The sequence below is a fragment of the Microtus ochrogaster genome, chromosome 7, assembly GCF_000317375.1.
Source record: "Microtus ochrogaster isolate Prairie Vole_2 chromosome 7, MicOch1.0, whole genome shotgun sequence".
NCBI lineage: Eukaryota > Metazoa > Chordata > Mammalia > Rodentia > Cricetidae > Microtus > Microtus ochrogaster.
In genome coordinates this window covers 49,401,311-49,409,679 of record NC_022014.1, presented here as the reverse complement: position 1 = coordinate 49,409,679, position 8,369 = coordinate 49,401,311, and the positions used below count along the sequence as shown (strand labels likewise).

At 42.3% G+C, this 8,369-nt stretch overlaps 1 protein-coding gene across 1 annotated transcript; it reads left to right on the top strand.

Annotated features, from left to right (window-relative positions):
- The first annotated feature begins 3,343 nt into the window (after positions 1-3,343).
- Positions 3,344-4,279, top strand: LOC101986447 (olfactory receptor 10-like). The gene has a single exon (XM_005350177.2). The coding sequence runs from the start codon at positions 3,344-3,346 to the stop codon at positions 4,277-4,279; it is 936 nt and encodes a 311-aa protein (XP_005350234.1).
- Positions 4,280-8,369: the final 4,090 nt, after the last annotated feature.

Below are 8,369 nucleotides of genomic sequence, written 5' to 3'. Positions count from 1 at the left end.
CTCCCGGTAAGCGCACCTTGGGGTGCGACACACATGATTGGAAATGGGTTAGTCCAGGTGCGAGAGTTAGCCGAGAAAAGGGCTAGAGCTAAAGGGCCAAGCAGTCATTAAAAGAATACAGTGTCCGTGTAATTATTTTGGGTAAAGCTAGCCTTGCGGGCAGCGGGGTGGCGGGAAGCAGCCCGCCGCTCATATTACTACAAACATCTTTCTGTATTCAAGGAGGGAAAGTTTAAAAGCAGAGGAAATAACTACACAGACTGGACCTGCTCTTTGGGGGCTCACATTTATTCTGCTCCCTCATCTCCAGCTGTTCCTGAACCTTGAAGGGAGTGATATGAATGTCAGAAGTTTTTCTCCATTTACAAATAGTATCGGGCCACTATGCCAGAGCAACGGTTACTTGGTTTCAGAAGAACATGAAGTTGTGTATCTACTTTGTACTTCTTGAAGCAAAAGAGAAGTCCCCCCCCACCATGAACAATTGAGGCTAACAGTAGTAATGATCTGTAAGTACACACACAGACACACAAATGATTAAAGATAATTTGTCAGTTGCTTTATATTCCCTTAAGAAAATAATAGTAGGAGCATCCTGACTGGAACCTCTGACCTCCTTCTTCTGGCTTAAAACATCATTTGTGATCCCTTTGGTGCTTAGGAATGGACCTCAAATTTAGCTGACACGCAATTCGCCCTAAACAGTCATGCTACCATTGCATCCAAGCACACAGCTTGTCTGGCATATTGGAAATGAAGCACATGGTGTCTATAGCTGAGTGGAATTGGTGGTGACAATTCTCCACCAGACGTCAATGTGGTACCCTCTAGCTCCTCAAAAGGCAACTGAAAAGGAGGAGCCACCAGTTTAGTCCTAGCTTTATTTCCCATTACTACATGTTCTAGAGATATCTGCCCATTTTAGGACAAGTTTATTATTTTTTCCTGTAAAGTGTTGGTAGTCTTTTCATTTTTCAGAACAGCCCCAGCACAGCATTGGGCTGTCTGTCAACTTATCACCTAGGCATTCCAGCAGACACACAGTGATAAAAAAAATCAATATCTTCAATTTTTTAGCTTTGTTTAGGGCAAAATCAGGGTATAAAGTAAAATGACTAATTTTGAAGTAGAGTTTGGATGAGAGCAATACAAAGCATCAGATTTTAGTTGGAAAGATAATCCACATTCATGTAAACGAACTTTTCTATCAGACTATATTCCATGTCTTCGATAACCAAAACAAGTTCACCATCATCCAAATGTCTTTCTTCCATGGAACTTAACAACTTAACAAACTTAAGACAAAAATTCCAAGTAAAGAAGACATTCAGATGACAGTGAACTTGTTTGGGTTATGGAAGACATGAAATATGGTCTGCTAGAAAGGCAGATTCGATTTTGGTCCAAGTAGGGAAAGTATGAGGAATTGCACAGACCATATAAAAAGATGTGTTTGTGACCACGTTGGATTGGGCAGTGTATGAGGGATAGAAAGAACTGTGGAGAGCAGATAGATCCTGGAGAATCAGTCAACTAATTGTAATTGGCTCAGGGTCCCCAGAAGTCTCCAAGGCCACACTTGAGTAAACAGTCATGTTTCCACTTCTATTAAGGAGGCCCAGGCAATGTCCCAAGGGTAGGCATGGAAAAGTCTGCCTTAAGGTCAGGTGCTGTCTAGGGCCAGTTGTCTATGGTGAGGGAGTCAGAAAACAGTACAGTCTATTTTCTGCCCCTTAGTTATGGGCTTCAGCAGGTGAGCCTGCTGGGCGAGGTGGCCTCAAGAAAGAATGATTTCTCCAGGAGCAGAGCTGTGATCCATCCTGCCATACCACAGATGCAGTTGGGACTGAAGAGAAACAGGCCTTCCTCAAACACTTCTAGATGACATCAGTGTGGAATGGGTTTCATATTTACCAGAAGCAAGCAGGATTGAGGGAAGTCAACCCAATTTTCCTCCCCAGGACTGTGGTGAGTAAGACTCGGTGGGATTCTCTGGATTCATAGACCTTCTAAATCTCAATATTTTGATGCCTAGGATCTAAGATGCAAAGCAAATTGTAGACATCAGAACCAGGAGACGGATCACAACCAGGGTCAGAGATGCTGAAAATAAGTGAAGAACAGTTTATTGGAGTAGAAGGATGAAAGAGGATTCTTATTCGGGGTCAGTGTTCTATGTACGGAGTCAGAGTTTGATATGTAATTAATTCATTAAGTCTTTGAATTTTAGTTAAGATGACAAGACCCTTTGTTTGCTGATCTTCTACTACAAAATGTTAGTGTGTTCTTATTAAATATTTCATCAAGAAGTTTGAAGATCAGCTAAATGCAATGGGATAAAGTGGATGTGGTGTGGTTTTTCAGGTGGTGTGGGCAGGAGAGAGGGATTGAGTCTGTAGAAGCACAGACTGGTGCAGAAGGAGTGTAGGATGATTTGGTGCCAACTCAGCTTTCGTTGAGAGTTTGGTTCTCCAGAGGCTAATGAGAAGGTGGAATACGCACTATAAGGAGGGGAAATTGGGTGAGATTTAGGGTATTTTGTTTATTCAAATTAACTTTGCATGACCCAGTGTTGATCTAACTCATTCTATCAAGCTCCAAGCATTTGGGCACTGACACATCTGATATGCTGTTGCTCCATATCACAAAGACTGGTATCTATGCTCATCTCTCTGTGCGTTTTCTGAGTGTCTCTGAATATGAAGGGCTCATCAATAATGTAATAAGTTCACAGTTCTGATAAGAAAACCAGGGTTTCCCCAATATGAGGCAATTTTCATACCACTTCTATCTCCAAGTCAGTAATAAAGTTGTTGGACGAGAGGCCAGATAGAACCTCCACGCTGGTTCAATAAGTTGATGATGTGGCCCTACGATAACAAAGACACAATTGAGCCTGACAACTTACTGATGTACTGAGCAGAGGAGGGGGTTCTGTGGATGTTGTGGGTCTAAACTCCAGTCCTCCTTTGTGTGGCTATGCCTCTGATTTTCCCACAACTGGTTTCACACTAGTTTTAAAGCAATTTTCATGATACGGAGTTGATCCAAATCTCACTGTAATGAGAACATGATCCAGAGGCAGGGGTAAAGTCTAGGAACAAGAAGGCAACAGTGATATGGCTCAAATACAGATTATTTCATTCCTAGTGGAGATATTATGACTAAAGTAGAAAAGGGTAAGACCAGAAGGCTGGAGGGATGTGAACTGAATAGCAGAACAGATAATAAAACTCATGATTTAGGAGTACCTAAGGAATACTCTAAACTGTATATGAACCCTGTCTTAGGATGTCTTAGGATGCCCTGATTTACCTTCCAGTACTTGTTCATGTCAAAGGCTATGAGAAACTTCAATACCAGCTTGGGAGGACGCTTCATTTTGGTGGGCTTCTCAGACTGGCCTCAACTAGAACTCATCTTCTTTATTTATATTTTGATTTTCTACTCTCTGACTCTCTTTGGCAACACCGCCATCATTGCTCTTTCTCGAATGGACGTTCGACTGCACACTCCCATGTACTTCTTCCTCTCCCACCTCTCCTTCCTGGACCTCTGCTTCACCACCAGCACTGTGCCCCAGCTCCTGATCAACCTCCATGGACTTGACAGGACCATCAACTATGGTGGGTGTGTGGCCCAGCTGTTCATATCTCTTTCTCTGGGCTCCACAGAGAGTTTGCTCCTGGTGGTGATGGCCTTTGACCGCTATGCTGCCGTGTGTCGTCCCCTGCACTACGCGACCATCATGCACCCTGTTCTCTGCCAGGCATTGGCTGTTGTCTCCTGGTTGGGAGGCCTCTTGAACTCTCTGATCCAGACAAGTCTCATGATGGCCATGCCACTCTGTGGCTATCGAATGAATCACTTCTTCTGTGAGATGCCCGTGTTCCTCAAGTTGGCCTGTGAGGACACAGGAGGAACAGAGGCCAAGATGTTTGTGGCCAGAGTGGTGATTGTTGCAGTTCCAGCCATACTCATTCTAGGCTCCTATGCACAGATTGCCAGGGCAGTGCTGAAGATCAAGTCAATGGCTGGACGCAGAAAAGCTGCAGGAACTTGTGGGTCCCACCTCCTGGTGGTTTCTCTGTTTTATGGCTCAGCCATCTACACATACTTACAACCCAAGGGCAACTATTCCGAGAGTAAAGGAAAGTTTGTTGCCCTTTTCTATACCATCATCACCCCCATGCTCAACCCTCTGATCTATACCCTGAGGAACAAGGATGTGAAGGGGGCTTTGTGGAGGGTGCTAGGGAGAGCCACAGCCATGGGGTAGAAAGGGAAAGATGATCAGTGAAACATTTTGTAACCTGTAAGTCCAGAGGATTTCAGTGGAAGAAGGGGCTGGGTGTTAAACAGGTACAATTAATTATGTACATTCATGAAATTGTCAAAGCATATAAAACAGAAACACAAAAACAATCCTGGGCTGGCAGGATGGCTCAGCAGACAAAGGCACTTGCTGTCATGCCTGCTGATATGAGTTTGATTCCTCAATTTCTCATGGTGGAAAGAGATAGACAAGTCCTCTGACTGTGTGTAAGTGGATGCACGTGTGTATGTATATACAATGAATAAATTAACACAATAAAATATAACTTTCCCTAGGAGGCTTAAGTCTTCCCTAGTTTGGAAGTTGGATTGGGGATCTGCTCTCTTGGTTACTGTCATTACTGCTCAGCAAGCATAAGTGTGCATTCAAGCACAACTTCCCATAGAGGAGACTGGGAGAGGTTTCTGTGAGCACTTGAGGAAATGGACTGGGTTCTTGACAGGGAAGAGTGGACTGTGAGCACTCACGGGAACCGGATTGGTTCTTGTCCAGTTTGTGTGTCAGAGGACTTTTTATTCTGAAGCGTAACACTCAAAGTCAGATTCCCAATGTGTTACACAGTGGATACTGTGAGCCCGGGCAGAGGGCATGACTTCACTCTGACTTTCTATCCTTTCTGTATGTTCATTTTTAATTTAATATCCATACATTTATGTGCTGTGCTTTGATCAAATCCACCCACAGTTCCTCCTTCCAATTTCTCCCCTTTTCCTCAACACCACTTTTCTCTCCTAACTTAATGCCTTTATAAAAAATTTATAGCACAGTGTGTCCATGTAGGGCCACATGCATGTGCATGGATGTGTACCATCAGGACTAAGTGGGGCATCAATATCACCCCATTGTCCCTCTGTATCGTGACCCCTCTGGCTTCAGTCATAACTCAGGGTCTCTCTGACCCCTCTCACATTCAGTCTTACCACTCTTTGCTTGGAATAAGGAAGCTGATGATGAGCAGAGCTACTTCATGTAGAGTGTGAATTTCAGAGATGGGCTCACTTATCTTCTTGGAGAAAAAGGCAAAACCGTTAATTACACACACTGCAACAAGGCAAGAAAGATCTCCTAGAACCATATCTGTTACAGCAGCTGCCAACATTCCTCTCCAGTTTGATACAGATAAGGACAGGGAAAATGATTATACAAAGAGTAAACTAAGAGAAATTTTCAAATATAATATATATTACATAATATATATACACACACACATATATATATCCTGATGCATAAATTTGTTTAGAATATAGTCTGTATTTCCATGAAAATTAGTAATTAAAGTTAAAAATAATCAAAGGAATAGGCTTCTTTTTATTGTTTGACCAGACCAGACACATGAAAGTTGATATTGTGGCTCCGTTTCTTTTCTATTCATCTCTGTTTTCTGTGATAACCAGATTTTCATTACTTTGTTTACTTCAATATATTTAAATAGTTGTTTCTGTTTAAAAGTGCAGGTATCTCTGTTGATTGACTTTTGTAAGCATGATAAATTTTGTGCTAACTGAATTACATTTTATTATAACAATATTCCACTAATTTTGCTTATGTTTGGAACTTATTTTACATACCATGTCATTAATCATTTCTCAGCATTACCGATTTTGTTATATTTTGTTGTATTCTTTGGTTGATGCAAAAATACAGTTCTCAACTCAAAAAGTGTCTTGTGAATTTCCTGGGCAGCTGTGAGCAAACATCTGTTAACCTAAGATAGAGCAACCATGACAAACCAAAGAAGTTGTTTCACCCAACTCAGCCTTAGTAAAGCAGGGAATTTATTTGGGGTTACTTACAGGAGTGTGGCTGGCTCAAAGGCATTTCCAAAAAGCACACCCCAGTATGGGTGATGACTCAGGAAACCACATCCTGGACTTCCCAGCGCAGCGTGCAGGTGTCTGAGCCAGCCAGACACAGTCTCTTCTCCCTAGCTGTTGTCTCTGCTCATGTAAACTTGGGAAAGCTGTTGTAAATCTTGGTAGTTTCAGGAACTTTTTGAGATTTTTTTTTGTTTACTTTCTGATCCTTAAGGAACATCTTTCTGTATTCAAGGAGGGAAAGTTTAAAAGCAGAGGAAATAACTACACAGACTGGACTTCTCTTTGGGGGCTCACATTTACTCTGCTCCCTCATCTCCAGCTGTTCCTGAACCTTGAAGGGAGTGATATGAATGTCAGAAGCTTTTCTCCATTTACAAATAGTATCGGGCCACTATGCCAGAGCAACGGTTACCTGGTTTCAGAAGCACAGACAGTTGTGAATCTACTTTGTACTTCTTATGCAAAAAAGAAGTATCTCTCCATGAACAATTGAACCTAAAAGTAGTAATGATCCATAAGTATACACACACACAGACACACACACACACACACACACAGAGAGAGAGAGAGAGAGAGAGAGAGAGAGAGAGAGAGAGAGAGAGAGAGAGAGACACAAATGCGGAAGTTTAAAATCTAACTTGGCAGTTACTTTATGTTCACTTAAGAAAGTAATAGTAGGAGCATCCTCACTGGGACCTCTGACCTTCTCTTTCTGGCTTATTGTACCTTTTGTGATTCCTGTGGTTTTAAGGAATAGACCCCAAATTCAGCTGACAAGCATTTCACCCAAAACAGTTGTGCTACCATTGCACCTGAGGACACAGCTTGTCTGGCATGTTGGAAATGAAGCACATGGTGTCTATAGCTGAGTGGAATTGGTGGTGACAGTTCTCCTCCAGACGTCAATGTGGTGCCTTCTAGCTACCAGTTTAGTCATAGCTTTATTTTCCATGTCTGATAGCCAAAGCCTGCGATGTCTTCAGCAATAAAGATGCATCATCTACATCTAGCATCCACCAACACCATCAGCAATAGTGTTACAATGTATGGGGCCTCAAGGACCTTCTCGGGCCAACTACTTAGAGAAGTGATCCATTCTTCTTATTGAATTTTTACCCAACAACCTCAAGGCTCCTAGGATCGCCTTTTCTCACTTTTGTGTGGTGTTTTGGTCTAGCTCTTTAAGTGATATCTGTATAGTTCTTACAGGTGCCTTTACAAACCAGTGAGATGCTCAAGAGTGTAACAATATGCAGCAAAACCTTTTTACAGAGAGTGGGGAGGATCTCTGGAGGACTACCATCATCTGTTTTAAATAAGTGCCAGTTGGTGTTGAGCGTCTAGTGGGATATTTAATGAGATATACCGGTAAAGTGCAGTACAGTACACACGGATCTCCTTGCTGCTGCTGATCATTTGATTGCTGGGAGCAGCAGTGTGGATAGAAGGCACCACCCCACAAGCCATCCTCATCCTGGGGTACCCTGCTGACACAAGGCCACTGTGCATTGCACTTCCCATGGTGGTTTTGGCAGGCTCAATTTGTGATACTCATGCTGGATCAGTCCCGAGTGCTGCATTCTGACGTGTAATGCCTGCTTCTCGAGCTGAACCCTCAGATCTGACAGGCCATGTACTTCATGCTCTAGGGATATCTGTCCACTTTAGGACAGGTTTAGTATTCATTTTCTCCTATGAAGTATTGGTAATCTTTACATTTTCTAGAAGCTCCCCAGCACAGCATTTTGCTGTCTGTCAACTTTTCTTTCACCTAAGCATTCCAGTTGACACACAATGACAAAAAAATTAATGTCTTCAATTTTTAGCTTTGTTTTTGGGCAAAATCAGGGAATAAAAGAGGAACTACTAATTTTGAAGTAGAATTTGCATGAGAGCAACACAAAGCATCAGATTTTAGTTGGACACATAATCCACACTCATGTGAATAAGTTGAAAATGGAAATTCCTTGGATAGAAGTTCACATTTGGATGATGGTGAACTTGTTTGGGCTATGGAAGACATGGAATATGGTCTGATAGGCTGATTTGATTTGGGTCAAGGTAGCGAAAAAGTATGAGGAATTTACTGACTCAATTTGCACAAGTTGTATGAAAAGATGTGTTTTGAGGACCTCTTTGGTCACATTGGATTGGGCAGTGTATGAGGGATAGAAAAAACTGTGGAGAACAGATAGAGTCTGGAGAATCAGTCAACT

What these genes read in the sequence shown, in the direction of transcription:
- LOC101986447 (XM_005350177.2), top strand. Translation starts at nt 3,344, where the DNA reads ATGAGAAACTTCAATACCAGCTTGGGAGGACGCTTCATTTTGGTGGGC.